Source organism: Lissotriton vulgaris, chromosome 7 (genome assembly GCF_964263255.1).
Source record: "Lissotriton vulgaris chromosome 7, aLisVul1.2, whole genome shotgun sequence".
Classification (NCBI taxonomy): Eukaryota; Metazoa; Chordata; class Amphibia; order Caudata; family Salamandridae; genus Lissotriton; species Lissotriton vulgaris.
Window position 1 is genome coordinate 1,273,726,509 of NC_141695.1, and position 23,566 is coordinate 1,273,750,074.

General features: G+C 45.9%; 1 protein-coding gene across 1 annotated transcript in view; it reads left to right on the forward strand.

Moving 5' to 3' along the window:
- The window catches only part of LOC147703391 (uncharacterized), a 9,287,842-nt gene that overhangs the window by 5,032,440 nt on the left and 4,231,836 nt on the right, over positions 1-23,566 (forward strand). The window contains exon 16 of the mRNA XM_086931832.1: positions 11,535-11,677. Coding sequence (XP_086787958.1) covers positions 11,535-11,677 — 143 coding nt within the window. The remainder of the gene's footprint in view (positions 1-11,534; positions 11,678-23,566) is intronic.

Sequence of the window (23,566 nt, forward strand, 5' to 3'; positions counted from 1 at the left end):
CCCTCGCCAAGTCCGACACATAGATGTTGAATAGTGTCGGACTTAGCGAGGATCCCTGAGGAACACCACACGGCAAGGTAAAGATGGGAGAGGTGAAATTACCCAGTTTGACTGACTGCTCACGGCCCGAAAGAAAGGAGGTTAGCAGTGATTTGGCCTTGTCTTGAATGCCAAGCCTTCCAACACGGTTGATCAAGATGTTGTGATCGACTGTGTCGAAAGCCGCACACAGGTCCAATAATATCAAGACTGCTGCGCCTCCTTGATCCATGATTACTCTGACCTCGTCTGCTGCCTTTATAAGGGCAGTTTCGGTCCAATGGCCTTTCCTGAACCCGAATTGAGTATCATCAAGAAGGTTATTCTGGTCGATATAATTGGCCAACTGAAGATTCATGATTTTCTCGAATATTTTTGAGGGGAAAGGAAGGCATGCAATAGGTCGGTAATTTTTAGAATCAGAGGGGTTTAAGCTTGATTTTTTTAATAAAGGTTTCATAACAGCTTTCTTCCAAACCGAAAGATAGGACCCTGAGCGAAACATGGCGTTGCAGATATCAGTCAGCATGGGGACTATCAAGTTGGTCACTGGTTTAATGATCTTAGGTGGACATGGATCGAGTGGTGAACCTGATTTGATAGTAGTTATAATTTCCATTGTCTGAGTGGGAGTGATTTGAGCAAATTCTGACAGAGATGTAGACCTGGGGGAGTGATTTGTATTATGACTGGTGGGTTCTAAGGTGGGCTTTGTAGAAAAAGTGGAGAATATGTCGTTGACCTTAAGTTTGAAAAAATCTGCCAGTTCATTGCAAAGATTTTGAGATGGTTCAATAGTGGTACAGGTGGGTGGGGTGGACAGGTTCGAGACCACTTGGTAAAGTAATTTAGTGGAATTTTTAGCTGCTATTTGCTCCGTGTAGTATCTTTTTTTTCAGTATTTAACATTGAGCTGTAAATGGATAACGCTTTTTTGTAGTTGTCTCTATCGTTATTATTGTAGAGTTTACGCCAGCGTCTTTCTAAATTTCGACAGCGTTGCCTCTCCAATCTGAGGGTTTCAGAAAACCAAGGAGAAGAGGGTGTGTTGCGGTTTGATTGTGTAGATTTTAGAGGAGCCAGTGTATTAAAGGCATCATTTAGCCAAGCAGTGTACTTCTCTGAGGCAGTGTGAGGGTCTGAAATATCCCCTGGTTGAGTGGTCAGTAGGGTGGAGTGTAAGGTTTGGTCATCCAGCTTCTTCCTATTTTAAAATAGCTTTATATTTCTCAAACATCATTGCAATAACTGAAAGTTTTTTCTAAACTGTTCTCAGCTTAGATCCCAACACTGAATATAGGATCCAGCCCTGGAACTACCAGAGTAATCTTCAAAGTATTCAGCTGTATTTATATAGAAAAATCCATTGATAATTGTGTTGCCTACTGCAGCCCCTGTACCTATTGTGTTTACAAAGTTTATTGCCTTTCTGAAAAGTACTCATCTGAGACCTCTCATATTGAGAACAGTATACTTTGATACCTGTTGGTTCTAAAAATAAAACAACCATCTCTTTGATATAAAAACAATTGGCCTGGAGCTCAGTCTTTGAGTGTGTGAAATCTTTTGCTGACTGAGTGTGTACAACAAATGCTTTACACTATCCTCTGGTACTGCCATACTGCTCGACCAAGCTACCACTTTAGAGAGTAAGGTCACACCTGACTTTAACCTCTGTTATACCTCTGAGGTTTGTGGACTCTATACAACCTGCACCTTATCTTGGTCCAGTACATATAGAGCCACTTTCACACATGGATTTACAGTAATTGTTCAGAAATCAGTGTTTTTACCTGTAAAGAAGGTTGAGGACACAAATGTGGAGCCCGATAGCGATTCTTTTCAACGTCAGTTTGAAATAATGTCAGGTCTGAGACCCCCAAGAGAGCCGAACCATTTGAAGCCCTGTTCTTCATTCAAAATCCATTGCCCAAAATGAACTACTGTGGGAGGGCAGGCTTGATGAACAGGCGCGGAGGCTTAAGTATAGGTTGAAAAGAAGATTTATTAACAAAAGTAGCAGATGTAGGTTGTTGTGATATAGTTATTGGATGTTTTTCCTCTTCATCCGAGGTATCCCTTGAACTGGAATGGTCCGAGGATAAAGGTGTTGTTCTTCCTTCTGGTTGTCCTTGACCGTGGTGTTCACCCAGGAAGCTCATAGGGGGATAAAGAAATGAAAAAGGAGCCGTCAGAATGGTTTGGCACTGTTTTAAGGGTGTATTACCATCACCTCACCTTGGTGCACTAGGTTTGTTAAGGTGCCTCAAGAAGAGTTCCAACAGCCAAGGATACGGCAAGCCAAGGATAAAGAAAGGAAGAGGAAGAACGGAAAATATAGGTGTATATAACTTCCTTGTATATAAATTCCTTAGTAAAGGTAAGTTCTTGTGCTCAACTGGAAAAAGAAATGGTGCCCACACACAGTCAATCGTATGATAAGTGCTCTGCGTATTTAGTCACAAAAGAGATACCTCTATATTCACCCCTCTATTATACGCGTCTGTCTGGATTTTCCCCACTCTTTTCCACCCCTCTCCCAGCTACTCCCGAGAACATGACACTAACCTGGCTCCGCCGTAACTCTCCTGAGTCACGGCCGCTCCCCAGCCACCTCCGGACACCACCAGTCTTTGGACCAGGCTTCTTGTCCATCCTCAGTATTCTCTGATGTCCAGTTCTTCTCGGTATCGGGTCCCGCGTAGTCTCTTTGTAAACCGGGTCCCGCGTCTTCTCTCTGCCAACCGGGTCCCGCGTCTTCTCCTTTCCTCAGGTCGGGTCCCGCGTCTTCTTTCCGCGAACCCGGTCCCGCGTCTTCGTACTCCCTAGTTGTCTCTCTTCCACCTTCTTCCTCCTCGTTACGGTTATTCCTCTCCTCAATTATTGGTCCCGAGTGTCCACTTCCAGGTTGCGAAGGCGGGACTTCCGGGTTGTTCCGATCGCGTCCCTGTGAAGACAGAGGAGAGGAATATGGATCTTGTGGTCTTGTAGATCGGTAAGGAACCTCGCTCTGCTCAGGTACTTTCTCACATCCCCTTTCCCTTGCTGTCTTTCTTCTAGGGGGTTGTGTTTCTTGTGGATATCTCGACAGAGAGTCGGCATTCCCTTGTTCTCGCCCTTTTCTATGTCGAGTGTGAAATCTATAAGGTTGTAAGGATAGAAACCTTCTCAACACTCTCTCGTTGTGGCCTTTATTCCTAGCTGCCATTCTAATGGTGCGTGATCTGTGAACAGAGTGAATTCTCTTCCTTCCAGATAGTACCGCAAGGTTTCTATTGCCCATTTGATGGCGAGGGCTTCTTTCTCGATTGTTGCGTAATTTTTCTCTCGAGGGAAGAGTTTACGGCTAATGTACAGAATGGGTTTCTCTCCCTGAGGTGTCTCTTGAGAAAGGACTGCACCTAACCCCTGATCAGAGGCGTCTGTTTGTAGGATAAAGGGACGAGAATAATCTGGACTAATTAGGATAGTTTCCGATGTTAGAGATTTTTTTAGAGCATCAAAGGAATGTCGTACTTGACTAGAGGGGTATTGTAAAATCTGTTCTGTTTTACAGTTCTTCTGTAGAAGATCAGTCAGGGGAGCCGCCATCTGTGAAAACTGAGGAATGAATCTTCTATAGTAACCTAGTAAACCCAGGAATGCTCTCAAATCTTTTTTTGTTTTGGGAAATGGTATGTTGGAAATAGCCGATAATTTCGACGGCTGTGGTCTTATGACACCTTCCCCCAATAAGTATCCTAGATACTTGACTGTTTGTGCTGCCAAATGACTTTTGGCTGGGTTGATTTTTAAACCCTGAGTACCTAAGGTTTGCACGATCGTGGTGAGATGGGTTAAGTGTTGTTCCCATGTGTCGCTGTATATTACAATATCATCTATGTAGGCTCCAGCAAAATCATCATAGGGCCTTAGAATTGTATTCATGGCTCTCTGGAATGTTGCAGGGGCCCCATGTAGACCAAAAGGCAACATTTTAAATTGGTACAACCCGTCAGGTGTGGAAAAGGCTGTTTTTTTTCCTTGTCCTCTTCTTTTAAAGGTATCTGCCAGTAGCCTTTACACAGATCTAGGGTGCTGATGTATTTGGCTTTCCCTATTCTTTCTACCATTTCATCCACTCGAGGGAGTGGGTAAGTGTCGAACTCTGAGATCTTGTTCACCTCTCTAAAGTCAATGCAAAATCTAATTGACCCATCCGGCTTAGGTACAAGTACAATGGGAGAATTCCATTCGCTCTTAGATGGTTCTATAATTCCCATCTGTAACATCTTTTGTACTTCCTCTCTTATTGTTTGTCGCCTTGCTTCAGGTATACGGTAGGGTCTTAGTCCAACTCGCTTACCAGGTGGTGTTCTTATGGCGTGCTCAATAAGATTGGTCACCCCTGGGGTAGTGGAGAAGACAAAATCAAGAGGTTGTAATACCTCGATTAACCTGTCGTATAAAGGTTTAGACAATTCTGGATCAATGCACTGTTGAAACAGGGGCCCAGGGGTGTCTATGCTGTGAACAGATACTGGAGCCGGTCCCTCCCATTTCTTTAGGAGATTCACATGATAAATCTGCTAAATTCTCTTGTTGCTGTCTACTTCTATGCGGTAGGTTACAGGGGTGACTTGTTGGAGGATTGTGTAAGGTCCCTGCCACTGTCCTAACAGTTTCTGGTCTGATGATGACATCATAAGTAATACAAGATCCTCCACCTGGAAGGTTCTCAGTCTGGCCCCTTTGTCATATTGCATCTTTTGTGCGTTCTGTGCATCTTCTAAGTTGTTTCTGACTATCGCTCGTATTTGTCCTAAATGTGTTTTTAAATTTTACACATACTCCGGTAAGGGTTTGGTATGATCCCGTTCAGTTTCTCACTGTTCTCGGGCCATATCTAAGAGGGTGCGGGGTTTATGTCCATAGAGCAACTCAAAGGGAGAATAACCAGTACTTTTTTGTTCTTTACATCTGATGGCAAAGAGGGCCAAGGGAAGAATATCTTCCCATCTTCTAGTTTCTAATTCCAACAGCTTCTTAAGAGTGGCTTTGATAGTGGCATTATATCTTTCCACTAATCCATCTGTTTGTGGATGATATGCAGATGTTCTGATTTGTTTTATCCCCAATTGTTTACATATATTTTGCATCAGTTTGGAGACAAAAGGAGTTCCCTGATCAGTTAGGCTCTCTTTGGGAAATCCTACCCTAGAAAAGACTCAATCATAGCTTTGGCTATATTAGTAGTGTCAGGACGACGGAGTGGTATAGCCTCAGAGAATCTAGTGGCGTAATCAACCATAACCAGTACATATCTGTAACCACTTCGAGAAGGTAACAGGGGACCAATTATATCCATAACCACTCGACTAAAAGGGTCATTGATGATGGGAAGAGGTAATAACGGGGCTGGAGGGGGATAATACCGACTGTGTCGCTCACAAATAGGACATTCTCTACAGTATTTCTTTACTTGCTGGTATATCCCTGGCCAGTAGAAATTTTCTACAATGGTTTTCTCAGTTTTATCCGCCCCAAAATGACCCCCTAAAAGGTGACTATGTGCAAGATACAATACTTTTTCTCGAAAGGGTTCTGGTACTAACAACTGAGCTTTTGGCCGCGGCTTCTTTCCGATACAATAATCCATTCTTAGTAATAAAATATGGACCTACATGTTGTGGGTCTTCTTCTTCAAGTGCATTTTTCCATGCCTCTTGAAGTACAGGGTCCTCTCGCTGGGCAGCATGAAAATTGCGGTCTGTTTCCCAAGGATTTTCTATTGGAATGACTGGCATTACCAAGGGTTTTATTCCTTTTTCAGCCCTTCTCTGATTTCGGCTTTTCCGAGGTTTGGAAAGTGGCCATTCTTTTTCTGTGTCTTTAGAAAAAGGTGCTGTAGCTAGCCACTCCCTCAATTCCTCTGATCCGGATTACTGCAACAACTGGGGTAGCTTGGCGTAATCATTACCAAGAATAGCTTGTTCTGGTAGTCGAGGTATTAAACCTATAGTCAGGGACGTGCCCTGATCCTGAGGATGTTGAATTAGGAACTTGACGGTAGGATATGGTTTGGTGTCTCCATGTACACATTTAATGGCTACCATTCCGTCAATGGGTCCTATATTGTTACCTAAGTCTTGAGGCCGAACTACACTATGTAGACACCCTGTGTCAGCTAAGCCTGTGACTATTTTTCCATTCACAGAGACAGGGCATTTTTAAGGAGGAAGTCTCCTGTTGGGGGGAGAGCAATAGTAATTGCGAGCCATTCCTATTTCCATAGGCTCCTCTCGTTGCAGGCAAAATTGTGCTATATGTCCCATTCCCCCGCATTGGAAACACTGGGGTCCAGGTACAGGAGGTCTGTTGAATGGGATACTGGGCATAGGAGGGCTTGGAACAAAAGTAAGTGGTTCAGGCTTCTTGACTATAGGAGGTCTGGTCGGCCTATGAATTGGATGGCCCCCGGTTTTCCCTACATTTTCTTCTTTACCCTTTTGAAAGTCTTGGGCCCTACTATAAGCACTAGCTATTTCTACTGCCGTTTCTAGAGTGAGGTTTGCCTGTTGTCGAACCCAACGTTGAATGGGGGCATGCAAGGAGGTTAGGTATTGTTCCAGATAAATCTTTGCCATGATTCCATACTTGTCTGTAGTGGAAGCTTTTAGCCAACGGTCCGCCATGTCCTTTACCCTAAAGTACAGAGCACGAGGTGTCTCTTGTGGGCCTTCTTTCATTTGTCTTAGCTTAATTCTGTAGGTTTCATCATCAATTCCCAGTCTCTCTAGAATGCATTTTTTTATCTCAACATAGGGAACTGTTCCCTGGAGGGTGGCAGCTTGGTAAGCGGCCTGCAGGTCTCCTGATAACAGTGGCCCCAAATACTGTCCCCATTTATCTGCGGGCCACGAGGCTGCACTTGCCATGCGTTCAAAATTACTGAAGAAAAAATCTGGATCTTCTCCAGCTACATATCGTTGTAACACTACTGAGGGCAAGGTTGTAGGACATCTTTGTTGGCCAAGGGCCGTGGTAAGTTTGTCCATAACGGCCCCTTGTGTTTGTTCTTGACCAGCGAGTACTTGGTGCAATTTTCCTCGATCTTCCTCGACAACAGTCTAGAAGCGTTCCATAACCTTTCCCAGATGTTCCTGATTTTCAGCCATCTTTGCTAGAGCAGCCTCCATCTCGCCTTTGGATCCCACTTCTGACACCACTTGTGGGAGGGCAGGCTTGATGAACAACCGTGGAGGCTTAAGTATAGGTTGAAAAGAAGATTTATTAACAAAAGTAGCAGATGTAGGTTGTTGTGATATAGTTATTGGATGTTTTTCCTCTTCATCCGAGGTATCCCTTGAACTGGAATGGTCTGAGGATAAAGGTGTTGTTCTTCCTTTTGGTTGTCCTTGACCGTGGTGTTCACCCAGGAAGCTCATAGGGGGATAAAGAAATGAAAAAGGAGCCGTCAGAATGGTTTGGCACTGTTTTAAGGGAGTATTACCATCACCTCACCTTGGTGCACTAGGTTTGTTAAGGTGCCTCAAGAAGAGTTCCAACAGCCAAGGATACAGCAAGCCAAGGATAAAGAAAGGAAGAGGAAGAACGAAAAAATATAGGTGTATATAACTTCCTTGTGTATAAATTCCTTAGTAAAGGTAAGGTCTTGTACTCAACTGGAAAAAGAAATGGTGCCCACACACAGTCAATCCGACGATAAGAGCTCTGCGTATTTAGTCACAAAAGAGATACCACTATATTCACCCCTCTGTTATATGCGTCTGTCTGGATTTTCCCCACTCTTTTCCACCCCTATCCCAGCTACTCCCGAGACCTTGACACTCACCTGGCTCCGCCGTAACTCTCCTGAGTCACGGCCGCTCCCCAGCCACCTCCGGACACCACCAGTCTTCGGACCAGGCTTCTTCTCTGTCCTCAGTATTCTCCGATGTCCAGGTCTTCTTAGTATCAGGTCCCGCGTAGTCTCTTTGTAAACCGGGTCCCGCGTCTTCTCTCTGCCAACCGGGTCCCGCGTCTTCTCCTTTCCTCAGGTCGGGTCCGACGTCTTCTCCTTTCCTCAGGTCGGGTCCTGCGTCTTCTTTCCGCCAACCGGGTCCCGCGTCTTCGTACTCCTAGTTGTCTCTCTTCCGCCTTCTTCCTCCTCGTTACGGTTGTTCCGCTCCTCAATTATTGGTCCCGAGTGGCCACTTCCGGGTCGCGAAGGCGGGACTTCTGGGTTGTTCCGATCGCGTCCCTGTGAAGACAGAGGAGAGGAATCTGGATCTTGTGGTCTTGTAGATCGGTAAGGAACCTCGCTCCGCTCAGGTACTTTCTCACAACTACTCTCCTAATATAGGCTATTCTTAGACGGGAATCCATTTTAAATAGGTAATGCTCCCTACTTCAAAATGTGAATTGCTATGGTGTGTACGACACGGCTCCTCCGTCATAGGCAAGCGGAGATTCCAGAAGTACTGAAACCGGCAGAGCCGCAGAGCCGGACTGTTTCTCAGTGTTGCGTGACTTCTGTAAACCCTTGTTTCCGCTCACTGCAGGGTACCGGACCATACAACAGTGACATCACCCAGGGTGTTCCCATAACTGCAGTGACATCAGGGAGCTGCCCTCACTGAGGTGACATTACACCGCACAATGATGCTGTCCTAGTAACTTTACACTGGGAGCTGTCGTCACTGCAGTAACAATGCCTCCGCTTCAAACCAAATCCAACAAACATTGACAAAGCCAGTGGTCTTGCCCTGACAAGCTGGAATGATGGTTATTTTTAAGTCTCAATAAATCATGGGGGAAGGATCACTTGTACTGCATAATCAGGGTATGCAGGTAGGTACGTGGTGTCTCACAATTACAAGACCCTCATGCACGTGTATTCTGGATGTTCGTAGCGGTATATGTTGTCTCCCCGCTTTTATACACGTGTGTGCATAATCCTTGGGTCAGTGTTTATGCACCCTCCGCCTGGAAGATTTACCCTTGGTTAAAACAGTAGTGATTGTGAATAGTGAGGTGCTGGGGAAGTGAGTTAAAATACCCGGACAGCCAGATACATGACTTTATTGGGTCTGGATTCGGGTAGCCCAAGTGAGGGAGGGCAATTGAATTTTGTGCCGCTTTGGAATGGTTAGGAATTCAAACGCACTGTATGGTGTATATTAAAAAACGGTTGACATGTTTCAGCCTCGTTGCCTGTATGGGTTGGTGGGCTTTCTTCAGGACCAGTGCAGAATTGGAAAGAAAGTGAAAATAAGGTAAAAAAAAAGGGGAAAAATATGACCTGTTTTCAGTCAATCCATGGTCGCATTGTACCTGTAGGGAAAGAAGTACATACAATACAGACGGGGGTAGAGAGATGTAGGAGACACAACACATGTGTACATACAATGAACAAGTTAAAATCTAAATAGATTCTAAACAGCTTTAAAATGGCAATACTTTAGCAAAGGTTCACACTCCTAAATGGTTTCAACTCTTTCATTCTCATGCCTGGTGATGGTGACAGCATGCTGGCGAAGAGCGGTTATTAAAGTTACTAGCCTCATGAAAATATTGACTGTGAGCTATGTTAGTGACGTATTAAGTGGGTTGTGTGACTGCTTTTGTAAGACAGCGGTTGGTAGTGCGCTAGTTTGATTGTAAGCGCGTGGTTGCTAGCGTGCATTTAAGGCAACTGTTGTGTCTCACTTATCAATGTCGGCAGGTCGGCTGCTGTTGCACGAATCGCCATTGTTTTAATCCAAAACTGATGTCTATATTTGACCGCAATAGTGGGAGCAAATTGGATTTAGAGGCTTAAAGCTACTGCATGTAGTAGTCACATGCGTGGCGTTCGTGGGAATGGTGGTACTGGGTGATATAAGTTATATCCACGTACCTGGTGAAATGCGTGTGCGCACTTCTTCGGGTCAGGGGTAATGGAGAAGGTGCCTAACTGCTGGGAGATGAGAAAAGTTTTAGTATTATACTAAAAACGGAGTACTTCGTTCGCGATCAGTGGGCTATCTCTCAATACCTGTAGCGTTCCTACTCCCGTGTAGCTAGTGCTATCGCTGCCTCTTCTCACCCGGATATGCTAGTGTGAGGTTCCTGTTCTAGATAAGTCTGTCGTTAGAAAGGGTAGAAATACTACAACTGTTTGCTGTTAAGCGAGGTGACTGAAAAGAGACTCAGGAATCAAAATTGATGACTAAATTCACTGTGGATAAATTTCAAAATATGAATTATGAAAAGTGAGCGATGTTTTAATTGGACAACAATTTTGAGCAGTGCCGCTTGGTGATCACGGATATGTAGCTCACAGTCATTGTAATTTTACAAAAGAGGCTAGGTGTGGCGCCTCATTGAACAAATGGCATGCTTGGGGATCAGAACTCATTGTTCATAGGAAATCAGTACTCATTGTTCAAAAGGACAGTACTGATTGTTTCGGGACGTCGGATCATCTATTGAGGCTTAACCATGGAATGTTATCGTTCAGCCCCTCAGTGTCAGTTTTCTACCTTGAAGCAGGTCATACTGTGACCGACCTACAGTGGGTCATTTTGGAAACACTTGACACAAGAGACAGGAACGCCGCAAAAAATCTGTTTGAAAAAGAACAACGCTGGGTACACAGATTGAAAACTGACACTGAGGGGCTGAACGATAACATTCCAAACGTGTGCACGTTTTTGCCCAAAAACTGTGCCGATGACTAAAGGTCTTTTTCCTAAGTAGCGCATGTGCGCTGCATAGGCGAGACCTAAAAATGAGACATGAAAATATGAAGACAGCAACATAGATTAAAAACTTTTCGTAGAAGTGTCTAGGACTATGTATATCACTGTCAAGTTGAGGGTAACTTTATAATACTGTTTACACCATTTTATTTTGCCATGGATCATTACATGCTAAATACGTAAAATATTAAAACTGCTCCATAATCCACAGGGCTGTCATGCGTGCCAAAGCTAATGGAGTGTGATGATGTTTAGAGTTCTGCCATTTGTAAAGTGCGATCTTCAAAATGCATTGCGCTTTGGTGCTGTCACCTAGTATAAACCAGTGTAAAACAGGCACGAATTTCCAGATATATAAGTTTTCAGTGTTTTGCAAATATATATCATAGAGGGAGCATGTCAGATTGATAATGCCAAGGCAATTCAATGCCTTTGAATATACAGGAGAGTCTCTTCTACTAGTGAATCCCCAGAAATGTGAGATCAGCGGATTCAGTAGATATTAAGTGGATGGGGCCTGATAACGTCCTTCAGATAACATCAAGACTTCCTACAGTAATTGAAAATTAAGTATAATAAACTTACGTTTGACCATTGCCCGCACTGAAAACGTGTACATTATTGTTAGCCAGGGGCCTCAGGCTGAAACATCTTAATAATCAAACTTTTGTCAGATGCTTTCATTTGCAAAGAAGATTGTTTTTCTCTGACATGTTTTGTTAGGAAAGATAGAGCAAAATAAAAATTCTACTGATTTTTTTTTGGGTTTAGCTGCTGAAATTTATGAAGAATTATGAACATGACCTTCAGAATGATGTTGTGAATTACCTTATCATGAAGAGCATCATCATTTTGTTGTTTAGCGCACATATATGTGCGGGAATGTTTTACCTTTCTGGCTGCTTCTATAACAGGTTAGTTGGATGAAAACATTCTTCTGTGCTCTTGATACAGCTTTGTAACATGTTTTGAATTCTAGTGTTTCACCAATATAAAATCAACAGGGAAAATGTACATTCTTTTGTTTGCTGTTTTTCACTGAGTTTTGGAGTCTGGAATGGTGCTTAACTTTAATGTTTGTAGGTGCCGGACATACAGGGTGAAGAGCAATGTGGTGGATGGCAGGTAGGGACAGAGCCGACATTCAGATTCGAATGCTTTTGGTTAGAAAGACCCAAAGATATACCCTCTGACTCTCAGACATTCTCCTGAGAAAATACAAGGTGATAATTTGTTATCCTTAGTACACTGAGTTGCTGGATATTTATCATAAACAGTCTTGCAAAGGAGCTGCCTCAATCAATCTACCCATTCCTAAGCACCGTAGCATATTAACCAAAGGTGAGATCTATCTGTCTAGTTTGAGCCTGAAAATAGTTTCTTCCTTGCACCAACTGATTGTAAAGCTGTTTTGAAAGCCATGCACTGGTACAGATCATCTCAAATGCACTCTAGTTGAAAATTAACCCTCGGTGGGCCTGATTCACGAAGGTAAACTTATACTTTCGTGTAAATTTGCTTTTTTTTATTTTTCCAAACTATGAGCGGAGTTTTATGTCACTGCACTTCCTATACTTATGTGTTCTCCACACCTGGAGCCTTCGCATTCAGGGCAAAACTCCCAGGGTGTTAAGGTCATAAGTCTTTTTTTTGGTTTGTTTTAAAAACACTTTGAAAGTTTGTTTCGGAAAGCAAAAAATGTTAACATTTTGCTTCATACTCCTCAAAATCGTTGACAGCCACCGACCATACTTTTTGTACACTGAATGGAACCACTGTGACAGCAGTTCCTTTCAACACACAGAGATGAACCCTCAGCTGGTGGGCATCTCTAAATGTGGCTGACAGTAGGCTGTCAGGGTGACTTTCTTCGCCTTGACGGACTCTACCCGCACCACCAAAGCCTACATTTGCCCATTAGTACCATCCATGTGACAGTTTCCCCTTTGAAAACTTCTTCCAGGTTTTTTTACTAATTTATCTGGCACCATCAAAGAAATATTTTCCTTTTTAAAAACATATAATTTGGATTAAAGTAAATCTGCAGCCAACAATTTGTTTATATATTGGATTATACTATACTATGGGCCTGATTTAGAATTTGGCAAATGGCTTTGTGTTCACCAATGGGACGGATTTATTTATTTTATTTATAGAGCGCTAACAATCATCCCGAAGGATATCAAGGCGTTAAGTAGCAGGAATTCGTTGTACAGTTACCAGCGGTAGCAGGCCACCATGACCGCGCGCCGCTGCTACATCATCAAACCATTACTGAGACCACTCGCCGGATTCGGAATGGAAACCATGTTGGGCACCCCTGCAGAAGCTAGCCCACAGCAGTGCCGTGCTAAGGCTCATATGTGGGCCCACCTCAATGGAAACGCCATTGCATTTTCCTGCAAGGCATGGACTGTGAAGTCCATGCCATGCAGGAACTCGGGGTGCATGCATACAGGGGGCCACTCCTGGTGCCCCCCTGCTTGCATCCCCAGATGCAGAATCAACAGGGGGCCTTCTGGGGCCCCCTTACTTTCCTCACTGCCACACTTGTCATGGCAGGCTCACCGCCATGAAAACTGTGGCAGTGAGGAAACTCTGAATATGCTTGGCGGTGCTGTAGCAGTTCTGCCAGCATATTGTGGCCTCAGACCGCTGTACCACTGCTGAGGGATCGCGGATTCCAAGCGGTAATAGTTGTCCAGTGGTGGTCCAAATGCTATAGTAGTAATATGGCTGGTGGATCGCCAGTATGGCAGTCCATAGACCCCCACCACGACTTCAATGGACCGCTGTAGTCATAATAAGGCCCTAAACCAACAACGTTTTCAAATAAGCTACTGCTATTTTGGATTGATGCTGATCTGTATTTGTGGGCAAAATCTGAGCATTTTGTAACCTGAAATTTAAAACGTCCATGGATTGCAGAGGGGATGGAAAATGGAGAAAGTCATTAGAAAGATTTTTTAATGCACACTTGTGTGCAAGTGGTTTAATAAAAAAGAAGGCTTAATTGGAAATGAGACAATGCACAACTTAATTTTGCACTGTTATAGGAACAAGGCATTTTTAGAAAGGTCACATGAGCCAAGTTACATTAGTTTATTTTGAGTGATGTACACTAGGCTAAAACCACTCTTTTACACAGTTTTTTCTTAAACATTGCCTTTACAGTGGAAAAGTTGAATTTTGACAGTTTTCAATTGTACCTCACACAATTACAGGTCAACAAATTAAGGTGTTTTTATAAGTTCATATCACGATGCTGAATATAGATTATTAAATCCTGAGTATGGCCTTGGCTCACTGAGTTCAACAGGTCTTGCCCCGCCTAATCTATAGAGATCACATCAGACTCATCCCAAGGAGCAATAACTCATTATGTGTCCAGCTGAACTTTCGGATCATGGAGGCAGTGAAAAGCAGATGGCCAAGGGCGACAGTGTAGGATATTCACAAGGCGTTGGACTCCCTCAGCTGGCACTATTTCTTTGCAGTCCTGGTGGAGTTTGGCCTTGATCCCTATATAATGAACCAACTACTATATATTTCTCCCACAACCAGGACACACTTTTGGGGGTCTATTTCGGAATCTGTTGAGATTGGCCGTGGCACACAACAGGGCTGCCTGCTTTCACCATTCTAGTTTGCCATGGCAGTGGAGCTTTTGGCCTCAAGGGCACAAAGGGATGGAGCAGATTGGGACATCCCCTTGTCTGATGCCACCCACACTATCTTGCTACATACTGATGACGTTCTGCTTTATTTTAGGAATGTCACAACTTATCTCACCTCATTTGCCTCGTTCTTGGAAGATTTCAGCCTGGTGTCCGGATTGCTAGGTGGAATACATCTTGGGAGTTCTCTCTTATTTCAGCTGCCACAGCCTGGGCAATTGACCTGAAGGAGCCCCCTTTGGTGGTAGGTCATGGTCGGTAATCCGCTGCTTGAGGGTTCAGATCTTTCATGCGACCATTGACCTATTTGAGGGCAATCTGTCGGCAGTGGTTACTTCCGTCTGCTCCAAGATACCCTTTGGGTCTTTCACTCCCTGTGCCAGTTGCGGGACTAGTGGCAATCACCAAGATAGTGACCGCTTCCTTGTCTTCTGCATTACTTCACCGACCTCCCACTCTGGGTCCCCTGATCATTCTTCTAAGAACTTCACTTTCTCCTGGGGGACCTTTACTGGCAACTTGTTCACACGGGTGGTGCTGGCCACACTTCAGTTCCAAGTGCGGGGCCTTGGGGCACCCAACTTCGCGCATTGCTATCTAGTGACCCAACTGCAATGGGCGGCCTACTGGCAGGCGGGCCGAAATGTTGAGGATAAGCCACCTTTCGCCTTATGAATGCTAGGACTCACCTCCTCCAGGGCTTATCCCTCCTCCAAAGGGTGGTGTCTATTGTGAGCACCCATCTTACATAACACCAATTCCTATAGACCCCAGCAATTCTATTATTGGGCTTCCCGACTCACAGGGGTCACCTCTCCACTGGCCAGCTGGAGATATGGGAGGAGGCTGGCCTCTCTACCATGGGTGAACTCTACAGGGACATTCGAACCACTGACTGAACTAAATGCGCTCCCCAAGGGCCTTTTTCTTCTCTCTGCTTCCCTGAGGGGATCCAGTCACGCACCAACTCATCCAAACATTGCACACTATGGGCACTGGCCATAGACTTATTACATGGCTCACTAAAGCTCTCTTCCCCCACGCACAGATGTCCCTCCAGGAGACATTGGAGGGTGAGTTTGGCAGACCACTCCGCAACAGGGAATGAGAGCGGGTTGTAGCCTACCCATGAAGGGTGTCCCGCAACTCCTGGTTAAAGCTGATTCAATTTTGTATTATTCATAGGGCCTACCTGTTACCCAAGCGATAGCCCATATGTTTCCAGGCACACAGGATATATGCAACTCCTCAGTGGCCGACCTGAAACACATTCAAGGGAGTTGCAGTCAGGTGGGACCATATTGTATTATCGACCTGTCTCCACTGAAATGCATCACTTGAATCCCCAATATCTCTACGAGGGCAGGAGTATTAGGAATATATGCCAGGCCAGGCAAGTTTAAAATTGAAGCTCGCTTCTTGGATCAGGCCCTTATATTGACTAAGAAAGCCATCACGACATACTGGAAGTCACCCATCCCCCCGAGCCCTGTTCAATGGCGGATGCATCTCACCCGCTGGGCAAAAGTCAAGGTGATGGCATTGTATGACGGAGACTCCAGGAGGGTTCCCTGCTGCATGATGGCTCCAGGTTGGGAAGCATTACTCTCTAAATTGATTGACCTGCCCCTGGATTCCTCTCCAGACTCTCCATCTACGGACTCCCAATATACGCCTTACGCCATGTGAGATTGCTCCCGCTTGAGGACCATCCCTCACCCTTCGGATAGCATACATGCCAAACTTTCCTGAAGATGGGAGCCCCCACACCCAATTCCTCTGTACCCTCTCCCCCACCACCATGTGTCCCCAACCAACATATCCCATCTGCAAGGGGTCACATAAGCCACTAATTATCTTCAATCTCCTCACGCGCTTGTGCGCTTGTTCATTCTTTAGATTGTATGCAAGGTGTACATCTTTGCAAACTGATATGCTTGATTTTGCCTTATGCTGTAATGCAATTTATAATATTAATCAGCACTTGAATACTGTTTAGTAGAACCCTCTTCGTCTACCTATTACTATTAAGACAACCCAGGCACTTGCAATTATTACTGTATGGGAGAACATAGTGCCTTTCAAACTCAACACAATTTTAGATGCTACAAAACGAAAAAAACAATGACTCATCTGATATGCAGTTAGGAAAAATATTTTTTAGACTATACTATTTGGCATACAGATTAGCCACACAAGCTTTAGGTAATTGTATCACAAATGAATATTTTATTTAGCACAAGTAATTTAACTTACATTTGTTCATCTAGCTCATCACATAACATGTACTCTGCAGATCACAAATCTGAATACAAGCAAAGCTAGCTCAGCCTTTTATCCTTCTGAAGTCATGACATTGAGTACAGTTGCATTTGGTAATAGCAACAACAAGATCAAAGTATCAAGAGCTTATTAAAAATAAGTTATTCTAAATGTTAATATTGTATTTATAAACTGAGGAACAAGTTACTTACCTTCAGTAACGCCTTATCTGGTAGAGACAATATCTAGCCACAGATTCCTTACTTTTGAATATCCCCAGGCTGCAGTCTGGATCCAGAAGATTTTTCATGAGCAGTAACCCTGCATGCCGGTAGGTGAGGTCGGTCAACTCCATATGGCATTGACTGCGCTGGAATTGACGTCTCACCATGCTCACTGGGGTAGAGTGCTGGGCGAGGAAATTTGGGTCCCCTGGAGCGGGTGGTGGCAACGGGCAATCGTCCTATTCACAGGAGCCTGTATGCTGGGTTTTATCCAAGATGTTAGTCTTGACTGCCACCGAGGGCAAATAAAGATCGAGAATCTCAGCTGCCCTTCCCACCACCAACGCATATTTAGCTCCCTCCATAGCCATGGTAGGGGGAGAAAGCATGCAGATATCTGGAGACATGCCCAATCTGCTGCATCATCTAGTTCCTCACACCAGTCCATATCCTGCTCATACTGGTATTTTAAAGGGTCCAATGACCCCTCCATTCCTCCTTGAGTTTTAGTCCTTACAAATAGGGCTCAGGCTCCAACCTAGGACCCAGGGGTCCTGCTGACGGTGGTCAATGTGGCTCCATTTCCGTGTTGTCGGGGATCAGAATAGGACAGGTGCCATCAGCAGCGCCTGAAGCATTTGTGTCAGGGCCGGCACCAGGGAAGGACGTAATGGCACGACCGGGGCCAGTCCTCATCCATGACCAGATATGTGGGTGTTCATTGGCGCTGGAGCCACGGGAGTGGAACCAGATGGGGCGACCTCCGACACCCAGTGGGGCTCTGTTAGAATTGGGGGTCTCTGGTTGGCGCAGGTAGGTACTTGTGCCAAGCAGGGACCCTCTCCTCTAGTCAGGGCAAGGGAATTACCCTCTTCAAATAACCCCTGCTCACCCTCTAGGTGGTGTGGCGCGAGCAGTCAAGGCTAGTTCAGAGGTGATGTAAGTTAAACATTTGTGACTACATACAGTAACCCAGTGACAACACTACACATGGACACCACACAAGGTTTTGTATCAAAAATAAGTTATACTTTATATAGAGTTACTACAAGACCAAAAAACGACATAAAGATTCCACATTAATATCCAATTTCAAGAGTTCTGGTTAAAACGGTGTAAATCAAAGTTCTGTGCGAGTCGGTAGCCTTGTCCGGCTACAGCGTGCTGAAAGAACACAGAGTCTCACAAATCCAGCAGGCCGCGGCGGTCCTGGCCCACTCAAATGTCTACAGACTCAAACACAGTACCTTTTCCTTGGGGCGGCCAGCACGGATGTGCGAGTCAGTTCCGGTGATCGTCGCGGGGCAGGAAAAGAAAGCGTTGCAGGTCACGGTGTCCCTTCCATCGCGGTGCAGGCTAGGGCTCGTTGACTGCGTCGGTGAGCTCAGAGCTTGCGTTGTTCAGGGCAGACGTTGCTCATTGCGGTGCTTCCAGCTTTACGGTGCAGCGTTTGAGCTGGAGTCTGGACAGCGGTGCGAGTTGGGCGGTGCGTTGCGAAGTGTGTGAGGCGGTGCCTAACTCCGGTGCGGTCACAGGACTCGAATTCAGCAGCAGTGACCGCGTCGGTCAGACCAGTTCGATTCGGTGTAGCGAGGCGTTGCACGTTACGGTATCCTTCTAGTCGCGATGCAGGCTATGGTTCATTGACGGCGTCGAGACGGAGTCGGTGAGCGCAGACCTTGCGTTGTTCGAGGCGGACGTTGCTCAGTGCAGTGCCAACAGGACACCGGGCCGGTCGTGAGAGTCGGTCACAGCTCCCTGCCTCTGTAGCCACTGGAATAGTAGCAATTGACAAAGGCAGGTGAAGTCCACTGGTCCTGGGACTTTGGTCAGGGGGCAAGCTCTCTTCCAAGCCCTTGGAGATCTTATTAGCACAAGTTGAGAAGCAAAGGTAAAATCCACAAAGTCCTTTCTCCTCGCTAGGCAGCCAGGCAACCACTGCAGGCCAATCCCCCAAGCAGCACTTCAGCTTGGGAATAATCTCTTCCCAGTTTCTTCAGGATCCTTCTCCTCAGCAGAGGTTTCTTCTTGTCAGTTCCAGAAGTGATCTAATTTCATGGGATCAGGGTCCCAATACTTATACTCCAAAACCCTTTGTTCTCTGAGGGGAGAGGGTCCTGTACCCAGTTCAAGCCAGTTCTGAAGCACTCTGTTTACCAGACTTCTCCTTCCCTTTCACAGCACAGGGCAGGCACATCAGACGCCCCACAGGAGGTGGGGCCAGCATTGTGGAAGGCAAGTACAGTTCAGGAGCACTTTGTTGAAAGTCTTCCTTCTCTTCTTTCAGTGTGCAGGGCAGGGACATCAGACCCACCACAGGGGGTGGAGCCAACACTGTGGGGGCAGGCACAGTCCTATTCAGGTCCCAGGTGCAACTCCTCCCTCCCATCTGGTTGCAGATCTCCCTATTCATAACCGGGCTGCCCCAGCCTGTCTCCTGGAATTCCCCAGTCCTGTCACACACAAACCCAGACAAGGAATACACAACCTAGCATAGGCGGGCTCAAATGGTTAGGTAAGCAAATACCTACTTTCTAAAAGTGGTATTTGCTAACACAGAATATTAAAATAAACTTTACTAAAAGATGTGTTTTATTATTCCGAGTCCAGGCATACTAAACTGGAATTTCTACTGTGTTCTCTGAGTCTGCTAGGATTATAAACATGTAACAATCCAGAAGCCCATTCTAGCCTACGGAGAACAGGTAGCCTTGCAATAGTTAAAAACGAAAATGGTTGTAATTCACTATTAGGACATGCCACGCGCATCATGGCTTGCCCTTCCTTATACTTGCAATGCACCCTGCCCTTGGGCCTACCATAGGGGTGACTAATATGAAGAAAAGGGAAGGTTTAGGGACTGGCAAGTGGGTGCACTTGCCCAGTCAGCATGACAGTACCAGACTTCATGCAGGCTCTGCAATGGCAGACCTTAGACACGTTTTACAAGGCTGCTTCTGTGGGTGGCTCAACCAGTGCTGCAAGTCCACTAGCAGCATTTGGATTTACACGCCCTGGGCACACTCAGTGCACTGTACTAGGGTCTGATAAGTAAACCAAATATCCAATCATGGAACTACTAATCAATACATCAATTTACAGTAGGGAGCACTCGCACTGTGGCACTGGACAGCAGTGGCACAGTGCCCAAAGCATCTAACACCAGAAAAACACATGAGGCAACAGCAAAAATGGAAGGGAGACCCACCCCAATGGTGCCAGGTCTAACACATGTCCCCTCCAGCTGAAATGTGGGGAGAACTACCCTACCTCCTGGAAGTTCTCATCACTAAAGCATAAAAATATGGACAGACCATCAGCGTTGGCGTGTTCGGTACCAGGGCGGTGTTCCACCATAAAGTCCATTCCCTGTAGGGAAATGGACCACCTCAACAGCTTTGGATTCTCACCCCTCATCTGCATCAACCATCTGAGGGGCCTGTGGTGTGTCTGAACCCGGACGTGAGTCCCAAACAGGTATGGTCTCAGCTTCTTCAGTGCCCAGACCACAGCAAATGGCTCACGTTCAATAGCACTCCACCTCTGTTCCCGCGGAAGTAACCTACTACTGATGAAGGCTACAGGTTGATCTAGGCCCTCCTCATTCATCTGTAACAAAACAGCCCCCACACCATGCTCTGAAGCATCTGTTTGAACGATGAACACTTTGGAGAAGTTGGGTGCCAGGAGCACGGGCGCCGTGCACATGGCAGCTTTCAGGGCCTCAAAAGGTGTCATTCCAAATCACTTTCTTGGGCTGCTTCTTGGAAGACAGCTCTTTCAAGGGTGCAACCATGTTGCCATACCCCTTGACAAACCTCCTGTAGTATCCGGTTTGTCCTAAGAAGGCCCTCACCTCTGTCTAGGTTTTGGGGGTTCCCAAGCCAGGATGGTTTCAATCTTGGGTTGTAGGGGTGCCACCTGGCCGCTCCCAACTTGATTTCCCAAGTACACCACAGAACCCTGCCCGATCTGACACTTACTCGCCTTGATCGTGAGGCCTGCCTTCCGCAGTTCCAACAACACTTCCCAGAGGTGGCGCAGATGTTCTTCCCAAGTGACACTGAACACTGCAATGTCATCCAGGTAGGCGGCACTGAACTCATCCAGTCCAACCAACACCTGGTTGACCAACCTCTGAAAGGTGGCAGGGGCATTCTTCATCCCAAAGGGCATGACCAGAACTGGAAATTCCCATCTTGTGTGGAGAATGCTGACCTCTCCTTTGCCCCATCAGTCACGGCGATCTGCCAATACCCAGACGTCAAGTCAAACGTGCTGAGCTAACCGATAAAAGAGCTCATCAGCTCTGGGGACAGGGTGAGCGTCGGTCTTCGTGACCGAATTGAGCTCTCGGTAGTCCACACAGAACCGGAGTTCGGGTGTGGCACCCGGCCCTGCATTAAAAATAACACACCCAGGCACGCAACCTAGATGGTCCTCCGATATTTCACTAAATCTTGGCTGTTTACTAAAAGCAACGTTGCAGCTTGCCGAGGATATGGCTGCTGTGGTGCGAGCTGAATAAGCTCAAATACTGGTGCAGCAAGACTCGGCTGGTGAATAAAAGCGACGTGGCAGTTTGCCGAAGATGTGGCTGCTATCACACGACGCTGGGTGAGGCAAGGATTGCCTTCAATCATCTATGGAGTCTGCTGCTCGATAAAATATTGTAGGACAACGTTGCTTTTAGTAAACAGCCAAGTTTTAGTGCACTCGAATCTGCACCAAGTCAGCAGTACCCAATCATCTGGAATCACAACATTAGAGGTCACATTTTATCAAAATATCGGAGGACCATTGTTATTATAGACATCCGGAACCTAATTCGAAGATTTCGAGTACCTTACAACAGGTCTTTTAGATATATCCAGCCATATCACGTCCCCGTCAAACCGCCTACAGGGAGAGCGCCCTTACGATTAGAATAAAGCTTCACGGCGTGTCTGCCAATTAGCAGATCACCACCTTCTGTAGGACTTGAACTGTCCCAGAGCACCCTAAATCACAGGTGTCACTATCCATAAGACAGCACAAACCAGTGATTGCTCTACAGAATCTCTGCCAGAGCCTGAGTCAGATTGTTTTAAAAGCTTCTAGATGGTAATTTCCTGACGAAGATACTTGTTGTCGAAACGCGTACAGAAGAATTCGTCATTACCTCATTTGTATTATTTTTTATTGTTTCTTATATAAATTGTTGTCAATGCAATGTATTTTTATTATGTATAAATATTTTGAATGTAAAACTTTTATTCATATGTACATGATAATTATTAAAACATTAAGAATTAAAAAAAAAAAGATACCATCTAGTAGTTCCACGTCATTTCAGTAGTCTGGGTCTCAACACATTGTATATCTAGGTTGCGTGCCTGGGTGTGTTATTTTTAATGCTCTATTTACCCTGACCCAGGAGCTTGATCCTATTTTCAGGGGGTCCTTGTTACTTATAGGCACCCGGCGCTGCAGCCTTCGGGACCAAGATCACTGGGCTGGCTCAAGGACTGCTGGAGGACTACATTACCCCAAGTGCAAGCATCTTTGAGACCTCCTCTTTGATGCAAGCCCTTACCCTGTCAGTTACCCTGTAAGACTCGTGCTTCACAGGTAAGCTGTCTCCTGTATCCACATCATGGACGCACCAATCTGTGATACTAGGAACCACGGAGAACAGATCAGAAAACTGTCCCAGCAACTGGCGGCAGTCATTCTGTTGCTCAGTGTGGAAGAGAGGTTACCACCATCCACTCGGTCTCCTCTTCCATTCCCAGCATCTGTCACCAAGAGCATGCCCACTTCAGATCTCTCTAAGTGGGGCTTAAGGCGGTTAACATGCAGGACCCTCAAGGGGTTCCTGGGAGACCGCAAGTCCACCAAGTAGGTAACTGGACTCTTGCGCTCCACAACCTCAAATGGTCCGGTCCACTTATCCTGGAGCGCGCAGGGCTCACCTGGGGCCATGACCCACACTTTCTGGCCAGGTTGAAGCTCCACCAGAGTGGCATTCTGGTCGTGCCACTGCTTCATCTCCTCCTGGCGGGCTTCCAGATTCGCCTCAGCGAGTTGCCTGAACCGCCTAGTCTGGTTCCTGAAGGCCAGCATGTAGCTATATACATCCTGGGGAGGTTTCCTGGTGTTGGACTTGGCCCTTCTGGCAGGTTCACCCCTAAACTTTTTGCTTTGTGAATATGAATTGGAGGTAGTGATTTTTTGGTTTCTGCGCACTTTCACTGTGTCCCAGTGGAAAGTGCTTGCGCACTCTGAGAGCATGTGATGAGATAGGCCTGCCCTCCCATAGGAATGCATGGGGAATGTCTGTATCCCTGATAGTTCCTGATGCATGAGGTGTGCATGCTCGAATTTGGTATGTGCAAACTTGTGAGAGTGAATGCTTCGCAATGATGCAATGATGTATGTGGCATGACTGTCTTGTGCGGAAATGCCACTTCTAGGAGTTGGCATATTGGTGTAAAATATGCCTGGCGTGTGATTGGCTGGAGCTGGCTGGTGAGCCTGGCTCCAGGAAGGCTGGATGGGTCTGCCCGGTGGTGAGTGGGAGATTAGCATGCTGATGGCTGAGGAGGAGTGTACCTGTGTCCTGAATGAGGCTGGGTTTTCCCCAGACAATGCTGGCTTC